Below are 15,236 nucleotides of genomic sequence, written 5' to 3' on the forward strand. Positions count from 1 at the left end.
TTCACACTTCTGGAGCATTTTATTGGTGTTTAACCCAGGGTACCTTGGGTGTGATAATCTCCTAAATTCAAAGTCTTATCACATTCAACACTACCCCATCAGAGGTAATTTATTTTTGGTTAAAAAAAAGGCAGCTGCAGCTGACCTCCCGCCCTACTTCTGTTAGTGACAAGGAATGCAACCACACAAGGGAGGGAGTTTCCCCTCCTTTTTTGAATGAATGTCTTTGAATCTAGCAAACTCAAGCTTTGCTCCAAACTGCCCCACTAACCATACACAATGAATTGGGTTGAATAAAGGCCACTTTATTTCTAAAACCTATTTAAGCTGCATTGAACCTGGAAAAGAGCAGGAAGGGGGAGCAACCTAGGAATTTATCAGACATTTTACCTCCCGCTCTCCTCCCATCGCCCTAGCATCATTGATCTGTGACAGGAGCCTCCTGGTGGGATCGCGGATGGTGCTTTTAAAGAGGAACGCTTCCATTTTCGTCATGGAAGCATTCTCGTAATTGTTCGGAAAAGAGCCCTTTCAACATTTCCATGATGAAAACAGAATCGTTCCCCTTTAAAAGCACCATCCACGATCCCACTAGGAGGCTCCCGTCACAGATCTGTGACACTGGGGCGATGGGAGGAGAGTGGGAGGTAAGTAATGTGATAAACTCCCTAGTGTTGGATCAGTCGAGGCAGATATCACTCCTTCACTGCCTCCTCAGCCTTCCCCTTGGTGAACCATATGAGTCAGGACGGCAATCCAATAGTTGGGTTGCTCTCCATCTGGCTATAAGCTAGAAGGAAGACCTGAAGACCTCATTCCTCAGTCAGAGGATGTAAAGTGAGGGAAGAGCCAGCCTCAAGGCTAGTCTCCTTCTTCACACACCCCTCCCCCCCCAAGGTCTCAGGATGTAAAGCAGCAACCATCCCCTTCACCAAATAGATTGCAAGGTGTTCACTGTAACTCTTACTTCTCTCTCCCAACTAACTGTCAGGTGACTGCCTACTTAACGACACCACCCCAAGCAAATTGTCAAAGTCCCAATATGCAATATAGGGTAGGCAACAATAAAAAAAAATAAGGAAAAATCCATACCCTGAAGTGACCAGCAATGCCCATACTGCACTGAAGGTGGGAGAGTAGCTTGAGATCACCACCAAAGAGGATGCAAGCAGGGTGGAAGGAGCTTAAATAGCTCCTGACTCATCTCCACCACAGACAGCATCAAGTGCCAGACATAAAACTCTGGCCTCTATTTCATTGGGGGCAAGCAAAGGCAGCCCTTCCCATGAAGTGTTTAATGCCATGCCCATCCATAGCCACATTCTCAGTACCTACTGTGGTCAGAGCCCCAGTAGTGGAGGAGGAATGATGACAGAGTTATCCACAGCTGGAAGAAGAAGGCTTCTGATGGTCTTCTTCCCCTCTGCTCCATAGGAAGGGAGATACATAAAATTCTATGGACCCTGGTGTGATCAAGTGGCTTTAGGAACTGGCTATTTTGGGTGAAGTGCAGTTCAATAGCTGGTTGAAAGACAACACACAACAGAGGAAGAACAAAACCCAACCCTATTTTGTTTGATGGGAGGGGACTGTTGGTGAGAGGGGAATTTTTTTTAAAAAGAAACATACATTTGAGGGTCTAGTTGCTGGTTTTAGTAAGACAGCAGGGAGAAAAGAGTTGGGATAGCTGAGGAGATGTATGTCTAGAGGAAGGGAGTTAGGCAAAGAGTGACTAGAGCTTGCCAAGTGTTAGATCTTAATGTAACCATATTGAGCTTGAAGTTAAGCCAAGTAAGATATTTTTATTTCTGTATGTTTCTCAATAAAAGTTGCTATTTGTTTTATAGTTGCTGATTTTGACTGAAGTGATTGTTAGAAACTAGACAGATGAGAAAACATGCTACCTAAAATATTGAAATTGGTTTATGGAGACACTTGGATCTTAGCACTTATATACTTAAGGATACTGTCAAAAGGTTAGTGACTGGGCTCCATCTGAGGATGAAGGTAGAATCAACCTAGGTCATAAAGGTTTTGTCACACCTGAGTCAGGATCACAGAGACTATGGGATGGCTCCTCAGTTGAGTCAGATATTACATGCCGCAAAATACTTACTGAAAACCGTATAACGAAATGGAGTCTTGCAGCATGTTTATGACCAGGCAATCTATTTTACCATAAGATTTAAAATTTGCTGGCCCTTTGTAAAAGGGAAAAGATGTGTGTTCCTTCAGGAATAAAACAACTTCATTATCAGTCCTAAACAGTTTTTAAAATGTAAGCATGATCTAATCAAAGAGAACCACTCTGAAACTTTTTTCAACAGAAATATTAATTTCTTGCTTAGTTTCTCTCATTGATGTCAATCTATATCCAGAACTTAAAAGATTGGCAGCATCATGCTTTTTATTTTTAATGCTCATGCAATGAACAGGTGGCAATTATTAAGATTTGCCTAACTGGTAGAAATAGAAAAAGAAGAATTTTCCAGTTTTATTATTAAGATTTATAGGAGACTATTGAGGAGGATACCTCAAACCTCCTTAAAATAACTTCAACTGGATGTGTAATCTGAATTTTAAATATAAAAAATACTTATTGATCCAACAATTCCAGCTTATTTTTATAAATGTCTAAGTAATGATTTTTTTTTAAAAAAATGGGATGGAGGTAGATATATGAGTCAATTCATCTAATACAAGCATGCATTATCAAAATATCAATTTTCCAGTTAAATTGCTGCCACAATTTAAATAGTCAGCAAAGTGTCTTCTTTGGGATGCAGTGGTAAATATATTTTGAGAATCTAAATTGTCTAGCTCAGGGTAGCAATGGCATTTAAATAAGGTTCTTTAAGAGACAAAAAAGATTAATAAGGCTATGAGAGGGGGGGGGGGAATCCCAGGCATTTCAGCATCCATGGCAAAATCTTATTATGTGAAGTAAAGAGGGCAACTTAAGATATGTATCTTGTTCTTAAAGAAACAATTGTTTAGCATATATCACCATCTTATATGTCAATATAAAATCATATTACTAGATAGCCAGATAGAACCACATTTTTGTTAAAATGACCTCAACTGCTAAAACATGTGTTTCCAGTTGCCAACTCAATCCTGGCCCAGGGTCCCCCACCCCCATTGTCCTTTCATCTTCTGAATTCAAAGACAGGAGCTATACAAAAGCAGTCATTGAGCTGTCACACTCTCCTTTCCAATGAGACTGTAGTGTTATTTCTCAAGAAAGACCATATAATCCCATCTGTTATGATCCGTTAAGGGAAGAAACTGGCTGCACATAATAAAATAATATAATAATTCACAACAAATGGCACTGTGAGGGGAAACCTCTCAAAAAGAAAATGTGCTGTATGCTGTTATTCCATGTATCTCTCCAGTTACAGCCAGCATTGTCCATACAAATGCAAAGCCTCTGTGAACTGGAAAGAAAAGTACAATAGGTATCTTGCAGAAGAAGGGCTATCTTGGGGGTAAACAGGTGGCCATTTCATCCTTTCAAGCAAGGATGAATAATTTCTAGCTTTCTCCCCACTGGAGACAAAACATTTATTACATCACAGTTCTTGCCTGGTGTTCACACATCCTAAAGTGTTTCCAGAAATTATTCTGGACAGAAATACACACGAGGGAAAACCTTTTTCCAGATGGCTTTGACACCTTTTGTGATGTCCAAATAATGGACAAAAATGCACAGAATTCTTACCACTGTGTTACTCTTCCTAACCAGGATTCCTGAGTGTCTGGAACCCTATTTTTTCATCCAAGAAATAATTAATGACAAATGTTCTATCTTAGCCTGCACTGGCTAACCTAACACTACAGGTCAAAACAGGACTTCTTTATCAAATGTACTCCAAGTGCCAGTAATTAAAAGTATTCTTACAGCAGCTGCTCCCCCATCATTGCTTTTCCAAGTTAGATTATTGGTCTGTACACCATAATAGTCATCTAAGGGTTCATTTGCAGTTTGGAAAAGATAAATAAACTGGATGTTTCAGTGACATGACCATCAGAGTTTGGACATGCCAGAATTTGGGCATACGGTTCACATTAGTGAAGAGACAAATTATGAAAAAATAAACATTCATATTTTGGGGAAAAAAAAATAGAAGAAAGAAAGGGATTTCAAGAGTGGATGAAGGCACTGGGGTTGCATTTTTTTAACATTCCAAATTATGAATGATGTTAGATAACCAATATTTTCTTAAAGACACTATGATATGGGAAGAAAAACCTTGAACATAACATACTGGTACTTAAAGCTGTCACCTTACAATTAAACAATTGCTAAGATACCATTATATTTTAAAATATTCATCAGAGCTGAATTACTAACGCAAAATGTGAAAACATTCAACATGAAAAAAGCACATTCAAGGCTGCATTCATCTTGAATTTCACTTCAGTTTCATTACTTGCCCACTAATAAAATGTACTCTTGCTCAAATCTCAGCAACAGATCCACCAAGAAGTGAGAAATGGGCAGTGGGAGCAGAAGAATGATCTGGCAAATGTGATATGTTCTAATTCTGAAATGAATTCTTAAAATTTTCATGTTTAGACCCAAATTCTGGAAGAGTGGATTCATATAATACTGAAATACCTGAATGAGAGTAATCTGTTTCTCCCTGCTTAAGATATACATATGGTTTTCCTGTACTTTGTCTGTTAAGCACATACATACCATCAAAGCTGCCAGAAATAAGAGCACTTATTTACTTCATGATGTACCTACAAGAAGACTAGAGAGAAAAGCTGAAAAATCCACCACCTCAATGAGTGATCAGTTAGGCCAAAACTGAATAGCACTATTAATTTGTATTGAAAAGAAGTGGAGAGTTGTGCCGCTTTTTCTATTCTCAAACATATCATGATTAAGGGCCAATATGTTTAGGACTTAGATTGTAACCCTCTGGGCAGAGACCATGCAACTTTTGAATATTAGTGCTTGAGAAATATTAAATATTAATCGATGGTCTATTCAGACAACATCAGCTTCTAACAATCTGTGATCCCATGGTTGTATAAAGGCAGAGAAACCAGATTGCCCAACAGTGAAATACATTAGTGAGATGTCAGAAGACAAAAATCAATACAATACTATTCTTCCTAGCTATAAAACTATACAGGAAAGTAGATTAGGTCATAGAGGTTATGGACATATTACTATACCTAAAGAAAAAAACCTGAAGACCTAATGAACGGTCTTTATACAGCTGATTCATAAAAGTACTGCTATTATTAGGCTTCTGTGCACCACATTGGGAGAAAGAAAAGATGTTACCTCAACTTCCAGATACAAACAATGAAATCAAACAGCAATGGGCATCTCTCATATAATTTGTCATACAGACCATTTCCTGCATAAATGGAACTGACTCTACTTTTGCACATAGCAATTCATACAACACCTTTCTGGGGAAAAAAACGTGGAACCTACAGCAATGTAATCAGGTCCATTTTTGTTGTAAATGAAAAGAAGTAATCCATTCAGCTGATCTGTTTTAAATATAAAGGAAATCTCAGTGTCCAGACCACCATGAAAAGTGCTTGAATGGAGTTCTAGGAAACCTTAAAAACAAAGGGAAGAGAGAGAGGAAAAAGTCAAACAATATTATAATGCAGTTGCTAAGACTGTATAAAAGAGAATGAAATTAAATAGAACTGAATTCATGGACACATGTGTGAATGATTCTCTCTTATTGGTCAAAATAAATGCAAAACTCACTTTTGAGATGGAAAAGCTTTGACAATCTTAGGTCTAGGTGTTGCATGTGATTCAACATATGCTGAAGTCATAATGCTCCAATGAGTTAACAAAACATAGAAAGTTTCCCCATCAAGTTTCCAGACGTCTTCAATACTGAAATGAGTGAACTAGTCCTTGCATGGAAATCCAATTCCTGATTTCAACTAAAGTAGACCCAATGAATAGAGTGTACATAACTATCATAACGATTGAACTATCAATTGATAGTGGACATAACTATCAACATAACTATCAACTATCAACTTAATAGGTTTACTCTAGCTGCAACATGCAGAGAGTCAGAACTTTCTTTGAGAAATACACTGTGCACATTGAAGCCTCTGTGACTTCATTAGCCTAACACAATCTTGCCATTAAACTGAATTAAACAGTAGTGCAGGTAGAATAATGATATATGCATGGCATAATGATGATTCAGTCCAGTGAACATTACTGTGACGTCATCTGCTAGACTGGAAAGAATGGAAAAACTGAAGTCCTTTGCATGGATAAAGGTAAGGAATCACAGGTATGGCACATATGGACCAAAAAAGTGCCAGGTAATAGCAAGGGTCAACAGTATGGGAAGGTATATTATGGTTATCCTTCAGACATTATGGTAGGTGTGTATATAGCCACATCACAAGAGCTCTCGCCATGTCCTTTTTATATGTTCAAGAAAACTTTTTGAGCCACAGAAATGTTGAGATTTTTGTGCTAATTTGACTGTTTGCATAGATTGTATTTTAACATTTTAATACCTGCTTTGTGTTGCTAATGTAGGACAGATGAGGAGGAGGAGGAGGAGGAACAAGATGATTTTATTAAAGTCAATAAAGTTAAAAGCACAGGTTGTATTTCAAACAATTCTATACCTTTCCCAAGAAAATGTGCTCCATTTGTAAGCACACTGGGACACCCTTCCCAGCTGTGGTAAACATTCAATTTCTCCACTGCTTCCTTCCATTCTAAAGGCTTCCAGATTTCATATGGATGGTGCATCATTTTCAATAATACATCTCGGAGACATCCCACAAATCCTTTCCTCACTATTTTAGTACTGCCTGACCAGTAAATAAAGAAAATAAAACATTTTGTTTCATACAACATAATGTATATATTAAAATTTAAAAGCAAATATATTTTTACCAACTTGACTATAGTGTGCGTGCACGCACATGTGCGTGTATAGCAAATAGCAATAGCAAGTACATTTTATACCCCTAATAATAATAATAATAATAATAATAATAATAATAATAATAATAATAATAATTTATTTCTATTTCCTGCCTCTCCCTACAGATCGAGGCAGGATCATAACAGATAAAATACATACAGAGCATATAAAACTTCCAGCATTAAAATTTTCATAAAATTAGCCTTCATAATACAATAGTACGATATAGTATAATGCAATACAAGACAAATATGGTAGCCGAACCAGAGTCAGGATTCATATCTTGTATAGTCGGGAATGTCTGTAATAAAAGCTTCCCAGACGTTCTGAGAGTGCGGGGCAGATTATATGGAGAGAGGTGTTCCCGCAGGTAACCTAGGCCCAAGCCATGCAGGGCTTTAAAAGTAACAACCAACACCTTGTACTGTGCCCGGAAGCTAATCAGCTATCAGTGAACTAGCACCACCTAAATGGTTTACAATCTGTAAGCCAATTGCCCTCAACAAGCCGGGTACTCATTTTACCACCCTACAAAAGGATGAAAGGCTGAATGGACCTTGGAGCCCTCCTCTCGAATCAAACTTACAGTGTTATGGCTGCAGCACCAGTATTTAACCACTGCACCTCTAGGGTTCCTTATATATGAATGTATCATAAAGGAGCCAGTGTGATGTAGTGGTCCGAGCATCAGAATATGACTCTGGAAACCAGGGTCCGATTACCTCTTGGCCATGAAACTCATTGGGTAACCTTAGGCAAGTCACATGCTCTCAGCCTCAGGGGAAAGCAATAGCAAACCTCCTCTCAACAAATCTTGCCAAGAAAACTCAATGATAAGCCTTAGGGTCCCCATATGTTGGAAATAACTTGAAGATAGACGACACATGCACACATCTATCTATCTATCTATCTATCTATCTATCTATCTATCTATCTATCTAAACATAATATAACTGTCAAAATGAACCCATCAGACAGGGCTGCATGGAAAAATTGAAAGTGGAAGGTAGGTAGCTGACAAGCAAACCATTTCTAAAGGGGAAGATGGTAGCATAAAACTGCATTGGCTGATGAGACTGCAGCTGCATGGCAGGCAATGATTACCACCTCAACACATAATGTAGATGGGGACTCCTCATTTTAAAATCATATAATGTTTTCTCACCTGTGTCTTTTCTTATGATTGTAAAACCCCGTGGGAGTCCTCCAACAAAGACTCCTGTGTTCTCTCCAATAATGGTACTGCCACTGGTAGCGGAGGAGGAGCCTAAAAATAGTGGATAAATATTTTTTGTGATTTCTTCATAAAATGGTGAACTAGAAGATGTTAGATCAAAATCTGATCTAAAATGGGATGTGGGTTGATAACAAATGTTACAACCATCAATGGCTAACAAGCTGTAAATACTGATATCTGGAAATTATATGCAAACGTAGCAGAGAGTAGCCACATGTTTCACTAGCAAATGCCCCCTTCCCCCTGCATTATATGGGCAGAGCAAGTACATTCCACGTCCCCCGGACCCCCATGTCTGGAGGCGTGCGTTTGCTGCCCTTTTGAATGAGGCCAGCAGACAATTAGGTGTGGTGTTTCTACACCACATCAGGGAAGGGTTGGGGGTGTAGCTGAGGCTATTTAAGCCAGCACCACCCTTCCTTATCCCTCTTTGCAATTGTTCTCCCACCCTCCTGCCTCAACTTCAGTGTGGCTGTGTTGGTCACATTAAGGGCCGGGTAGGAATTTTCTCCCCTTTCTTCTGGTTTTTCGCCTACCTCACACTGTTGTTTGGGGTCTTGGAAAATTGGCTTAGGTGTGGACTTAAACTGGCTGTTGATGGGGGAGAATTAATTGTCAGGTGAACACCTATGGCACCCGCTTGGGGTGAAGGTTAGACCTCTTAAACTTTCTCTTTAGGTCTTGCAACTAAGGAGAGAGGAAAAGAGACCTTCCTTAGGGCTGACCTGGGATATAACCCTTAATCAAGTCCTATGAGTTGAATGAGGAATCTCAGGTTGGCGCTCCAAATGCAAGCTGCTGGGGAGCAACCCAGTCATGGGTTTTTCCATGGGGCTCAGGTGTTTCGCCCAGGGGAAGCTGAGGGGGCGGTCTGAGGAATATACCACTTGCCACAGCTGCTCCCGCACCAGGTTGCTGCCTAAAATTTTTACAGGTTTTCAAGAAGACAGTTAAATAGGTTAATTCAATAAAGTGGCCCATTTTACAACCCATATATGTGTCTGGTCTCTTATTTCAAGTTGGACAGCAAACCGGTGTGTCACCTGTTATAGCAGTTCCACAGACTACTTCCTATAGGGCTTAGATCCTGCCTCTCTGACATACTGCATCTCCCTGTATGAATCACTGAAAACTAGCATGGTGTAATTGTTTGAGCACTGGACTATGCTCTGGAGACTAGGGTTCGAATCCCTCCTTTGGAAATGCACTGAATGACCTCACCCTCAGAGGAAGACAAAAGCAAAACCCCTCATAACATCTTGCCAAGAAAACCCGGTGATACGTTTACCTTAGGTCACTATAAGTCAGAAATGACTTGCAAGTGCAGAATAACAACAAATACAAGCCTGTTTGGGCCCCTAGAACTCTAGGAGTCATTCTTCTCAGTCCCACAACCTTCACAGGCACATCTGGTGAGGACACAAGATAGGGCCCTCTCAGGACCTCCCACTAGGCTCTGGAATTCCTTTCCATGAAGGCTAGAATGGGATCTCCGCCCCTGCCCCCCCCCCTTCTAGCAGAAAAAGACACTTTTTTCATGCAACAAAGTTTTATCTGCTTTAATTTGTTGACTAATTTTGTATTTTGATTTTAGGGAAGAAAGTGGAATATTATCGATGATGATCATCATGATGATCACTGGTGCTATAATCGAAAAGGGCTGACCAAGGAAGGACCCAAGGCAAGGGCTGAGTGAGGAACCAGAACTGCTCTATATCTGACTACTCCTGGCAGTTTGTATCTTAGCATTATCACAAGGCATAGGGCCATTAATTTGCTGTCATGTCAGTGAAAAGAATTAGACTCATTCTTAGCATCTTTACTCTAGCAGATTTAAAGTGGTCTTATTCTATATGATGCTCATATTCTGCCCAGCATGGCTGATACCATCCTGAGGCAGTTGTCATGATCTGGCATACTTGTTTCTGGTGTTATCTGAGTATTCATGTTATACACTTTTTCACACAAAGAAGAGCAGGGCCCAAACTGGGACAATCATTCAACAACCACCTGAAAAACTTCCCATCCTGGCTAATGGATGACCCCTATATGGAACCCACTGCAGCTTATGGCTGAAGAAAGACTGACATGTGGAAATGTCTCCTCCCTGAACTAAGATAGAAAGAGATTACATGTGTTCCAATCAACCTATAGCTCCTAACAATGAATGCCAAATCTGTTCTTCACTCTCATCTTGCAACTCTATAGCATGAGTTGTAACCTCTTCTAATTCCTTCCCTCAGATATGACCTTTCTGTTGCGATACATACCATCCAACCAATGTAAAATTTTCCTATGAAGACCTAAACAAGTGTGCTTGCCTTTTTAAAAAATAAATTAAAAATATGGACACCAAGAGAAATATTTCCCCATGCCTCAATTTCCCCAATGTTTCCCAATTTTAAAGAGGATCAAGGGCTTTGAGATTCACCTGGGAAGCAAAATGAAGCCAAGGGGCTGCACTTTCCCCATCCTTGGCCTAAATGCAATTTGCCACTGATGCCAAAGCACAAGGGAACTCCCTTCCCTTTATTGACCCATTGCAATCTCTGCAGGTGTTCAGAAAGGAGCTCTGTGGAATTTTTCAGCCTCCCAGAATAGATTTTAGGTGTGTAAGAAGAGCTGCTGTGGAAAGGAAAGATCATCACCCATTGTTCTACCCGATGTAAGTCCAGCGTTGCAGCCTGCATGGTGGAATTTGTGAGAGACAAAAGGTTGTCTCCACTTGCCCAGATTTTTATTTATTGATTTGATTTGATTTTCTATGCCACCTTACTCCCAGAGAGTAAGGTGGCTCCCAGAAGGAAATCAATGAAAACCCATAGTTTCTATCTAGTCACAAGGCTTGTAAATGTGTTCTCTGTTATGGTTTAATTCTCAAAATATTTGTAAAAATTCACAATTTTGTATCTATAAAATGAATTCAATGGTTCTGGAAACAGATATTTCAATTTATATTATATAATATATACTTATAATTTATAAGTGAGGATAGTGAATGGTCCACATTTTTAATTCATACTTCCTGGATTAATGTATGTCTCAGAACACTATTATCCTTTACACTTCTCCTAATTTTGTCATGTAGCTCTCTCTGCACAAACTGCATACAGAAATCTGTTCATTAGGCAGAACTGCATACAAAAAATGCATATATCCTATGGAAATTTACATATATACTGTGGCTATTTAACTAAATATCATTGTTGCCATCTGTGAGAGAATTCCATTGCATATTTATGTGTGTGAAGAAGAAAGCAAAGAGGACAAAACAATGCCCTAAATTTTCATGAATGAAAACAGTATTGTATTCCTTACTTGTGCATAATCTATAACTAGGCTTCTGTTCTTGCAATGCTGTTTGCACATGGTTGTCTCCTGGATCCAGATTTCTTCATTTACACCATCCTACCATATATTATTATTAATATTTGAAGAGCTTGCTCATACTGTCCTCCGAAATGTGAAAGTTGGTGGCTGGGGGAAAGGTACTGTTTATGAAAATCTCTTTCCTTGCAGGATTTCCTGATGTCATTTTCTTGTTTACAGTACCATGAGAACTATTATTCTCCTAAGTGTTTAATTCTTAATCTGCATTTTTAAAACTGTTTACAGTGTGTTAGATTTTGCATGTTTCCTCTCCTCCCCCCCTTTCCCTCTCCTCCTTTTTATTTATAAAGTGCTATGTATAAATTGCAGTGAGTAAATAGCAATGCCCTAAAGACCAACAAATGGGTCCATAAAAAGATTAAGCCTGAAATCTCCCTGGAAACTAAAATGACTAAACTGAGGCGGTTGTATTTTGGCCACATTGTGAGAAGGCATGACTCATTGGAAAAGACAATAACGCTAGGAAAAGCAGAGGGCTTTAGAAACACTGCACACTACTAGATGGATAGGGTGTTCACGGGTATGGCTTCACATGGTCTAAGCAGGGCAGTGGGATATAGGGAGTCATAGAGATGTCTCATCACAGGGTTGCCATGAGTCAGGACTGACTCAAAGGTGGTTAATAGCAACAACAATGTACATTATATTGAAAATCAGCATAGAAATGAATAAATTAGATGAATACAAACTAAAGTGATTTTTCTCATTTTTCAACATCCCATTTAAGATAGTGTTACAAATCAGTGGAAGCAAACATGAATTACGTGTTCTTGAAGGACATGCACACATCTATCTGTTTTTGCTTTTCTGCACTGCATTGCACTATTATGCCATTCTGCATGTAATGCTAGAGGCTTGGAGATAGTAGAGAGCTAGAATTAATTCAAGTAAAGGAGTTCAGTTAACCTATTCACAAACACATCTAACTGCTTATTTTGACAAACATTCTAATCACTCAGTTTGAGTAAAGCAGAGGTAGATGGACTGGTGTCTCCAGGTGTTTGGGAGTACCTCTTCCATAAATCCCAACCACATGCTACACTAGCTGGAATTTATGAAAGTTGTAATTAAAAATATCTTGAATACACCAGGCTGCCAACCCCTTGGGTTAGAGATCAACAGTAGGCATGTACAGTCTTACTAAGGAGATCAAAACATATCTTCTTTTTTTCCTCTCCATATTGGGCAAGAAGTCAAGAGCTTTTTTGTACATATTTGATGAAGCATTTACATTTGCAAAGCTGGATTTTTGCACAAATTGCAGGAACAGTTTTAAACAAATTAACCTGCTGCTATGGAGAGCATCTGGATAAGAATCAAAGGGGAGGGAAACAACAAGGATGTTACAGTGGGAGTCTACTACAGACCCCCAAGTCAGACTGAGGAATTGGATGATGCCTTTCTAGAACAGATGACCACACACTCAGAAAGGAGAGATGTAGTAGTGATGGGCGACTTCAACTACCCTGATATTTGCTGGAAGTCAAACTCAGCAAAATCCTCAAGGTCTAGCAAATTCCTCACTTGCCTGGAAGACAATTTCATGGTCCAAAAGGTGGAAGAGGCAACAAGGGGGTCAGCTATTTTAGATCTGATCCTAACCAACAAGGATGACTTGGTTAATGGGGTGCAAGTGGTGGGATCATTAGGTGGAAGTGACCATGTTCTCCTGGAGTTTGTAATACAGTGGAAAGGAGAAGCCAGGCATAGTCAGACACGCATCCTAGACTTTAGGAGAGCGAATTTCAGTAAACTTAGAGAAGTATTGAGGGCGATTCCATGGTCAGAAATACTAAAAGATAAAGGAGTTCAGGATGGATGGGAGTTTCTCAAAAGAGAGATACTGAAGGCACAATTTCAAACAGTTCCAGTGAGAAAGAAAAATGGGAGGTGTCTCAAGAAACCAGGATGGATGACTAAGGAACTTTCAACTGAGCTAAGTTTGAAACGGAACATGTATAAGAAATGGAAAAAGGGGGAAATCACAAAAAAGGAATTCAAAGAAATAGCAGGCATGTGTAGGGGTAAAGTCAGAAAAGCTAAAGCGCAGAATGAACTCAGGCTTGCTAGAGAGGTTAAGAACAATAAAAAGGGCTTTTTTGGATATGTCCGCAGCAAAAGGAAGAAGAAGGAAACGGTAGGGTCACTGCGTGGAGAAGATGGCAAAATGCTAACAGAAGACAGAGAAAAGGCAGAATTACTCAACACCTTCTTTGCCTCAGTCTTCTCAGAAAAGGCAAAGGGTGCTCAACCTGAGGATAATGGAGCAGAGGACAGAATAGGGGAATTTCAGCACAGAATAAGTAAAGAGATAGTAGAGGAACACCTTATTAATCTAAATGAATTTAAGTCTCCGGGGCCAGATGAACTCCATCCAAGGGTATTAAAAGAACTGGCAAAAGTAATATCGGAGCCATTGGCAATAAACTTTGAAAACTCCTGGAGAACAGGAGAGATCCCAGCAGACTGGAGGAGGGCAAACGTTGTCCCCATCTTCAAAAAGGGGAAAAAAGAGGATCCCAACAATTATCGTCCAGTTAGTCTGACATCAATACCAGGAAAGATTCTGGAGCAGATCATTAAACAGAGAGTCTGTGAACATCTAGAAGGCAATGCCATAATCACAAAAAGTCAACATGGGTTTCAGAGAAACAAGTCATGCCAGACAAACCTAATCTCTTTCTTTGATAAAATTACCAGCTTGGTAGATGAAGGGAATGCTGTGGATATAGTATATCTTGATTTCAGTAAGGCCTTTGACAAGGTTTCCCATGACATTCTTGCAAACAAGCTTGTAAAATGTGGGCTAGACAAAGGAACTGTTAAATGGATCTGTAATTGGTTGACCGGCCGAAGCCAAAGGGTGCTCAACAATGGCTCCTTTTCATCCTGGAGAGAAGTGACCAGTGGGGTCCCACAGGGCTCTGTCCTGGGCCCAGTGCTATTCAACATCTTTATCAATGACCTGGATGACAGAATTGGGAGCATACTTATCAAATTTGCAGATGACACCAAATTAGGAGGAATAGCTAATACCCCAGAGGACAGGATCAAGATTCAAAATGACCTGAATAGACTAGAAAGCTGGGCCAAAGCTAACAAAATGAAATTCAACACAGAGAAATGTAAGGTATTGCACTTAGGGCGGAAAAATAAAATGCACAGATATGGGATGGGTGACACCTGGCTGAATGAAACTACGTGTGAAAGGGATCTAGGAGTCCAAGTAGACCACAAGTTGAACATGAGTGAACAGTGTGATGCGGCAGCTAAAAAGGCCAATGCTATTTTAGGCTGCATCAATAGAAGTATAGTGTCTAGATCAAGAGAAGTAATAGTGCCACTGTATTCTGCTTTGGTCAGGCCCCACCTAGAATATTGTGTCCAGTTCTGGGCACCACAATTCAGAAAGGACATTGAGAAACTGGAGCGTGTCCAAAGGAGGGCGACAAAAATGGTGAAGGGTCTGGAAACCATGCCCTATGAGGAACGACTTAGGGAGCTGGGGATGTTTAGCCTGGAGAAAAGAAGGTTAAGAGGTGATATGATAGCCCTGTTTAAATATTTGAAGGGATGTCATGTTGAAGAGGGAGCAAGTTTGTTCTCTGCTGCTCCAGAGAACAGGACCCGAAACAATGGATGCAAGCTACAGGAAAAGA

At 39.7% G+C, this 15,236-nt stretch overlaps 1 protein-coding gene across 1 annotated transcript in view; it reads right to left on the bottom strand.

Moving 5' to 3' along the window:
* The window catches only part of USH2A (usherin), a 665,032-nt gene that overhangs the window by 408,293 nt on the left and 241,503 nt on the right, over positions 1-15,236 (bottom strand). The window contains exons 23-25 of the mRNA XM_089528326.1: positions 8,116-8,217; positions 6,646-6,834; positions 5,458-5,592 (exon numbers count right to left, since the gene is read on the bottom strand). Coding sequence (XP_089384452.1) covers positions 5,458-5,592; positions 6,646-6,834; positions 8,116-8,217 — 426 coding nt within the window. The remainder of the gene's footprint in view (positions 1-5,457; positions 5,593-6,645; positions 6,835-8,115; positions 8,218-15,236) is intronic.

The sequence above is a fragment of the Sceloporus occidentalis genome, unplaced genomic scaffold (genome assembly GCF_023333645.1).
Source record: "Sceloporus occidentalis isolate IW3139 unplaced genomic scaffold, rSceOcc1.0.p SCAF_6, whole genome shotgun sequence".
NCBI lineage: Eukaryota > Metazoa > Chordata > Lepidosauria > Squamata > Phrynosomatidae > Sceloporus > Sceloporus occidentalis.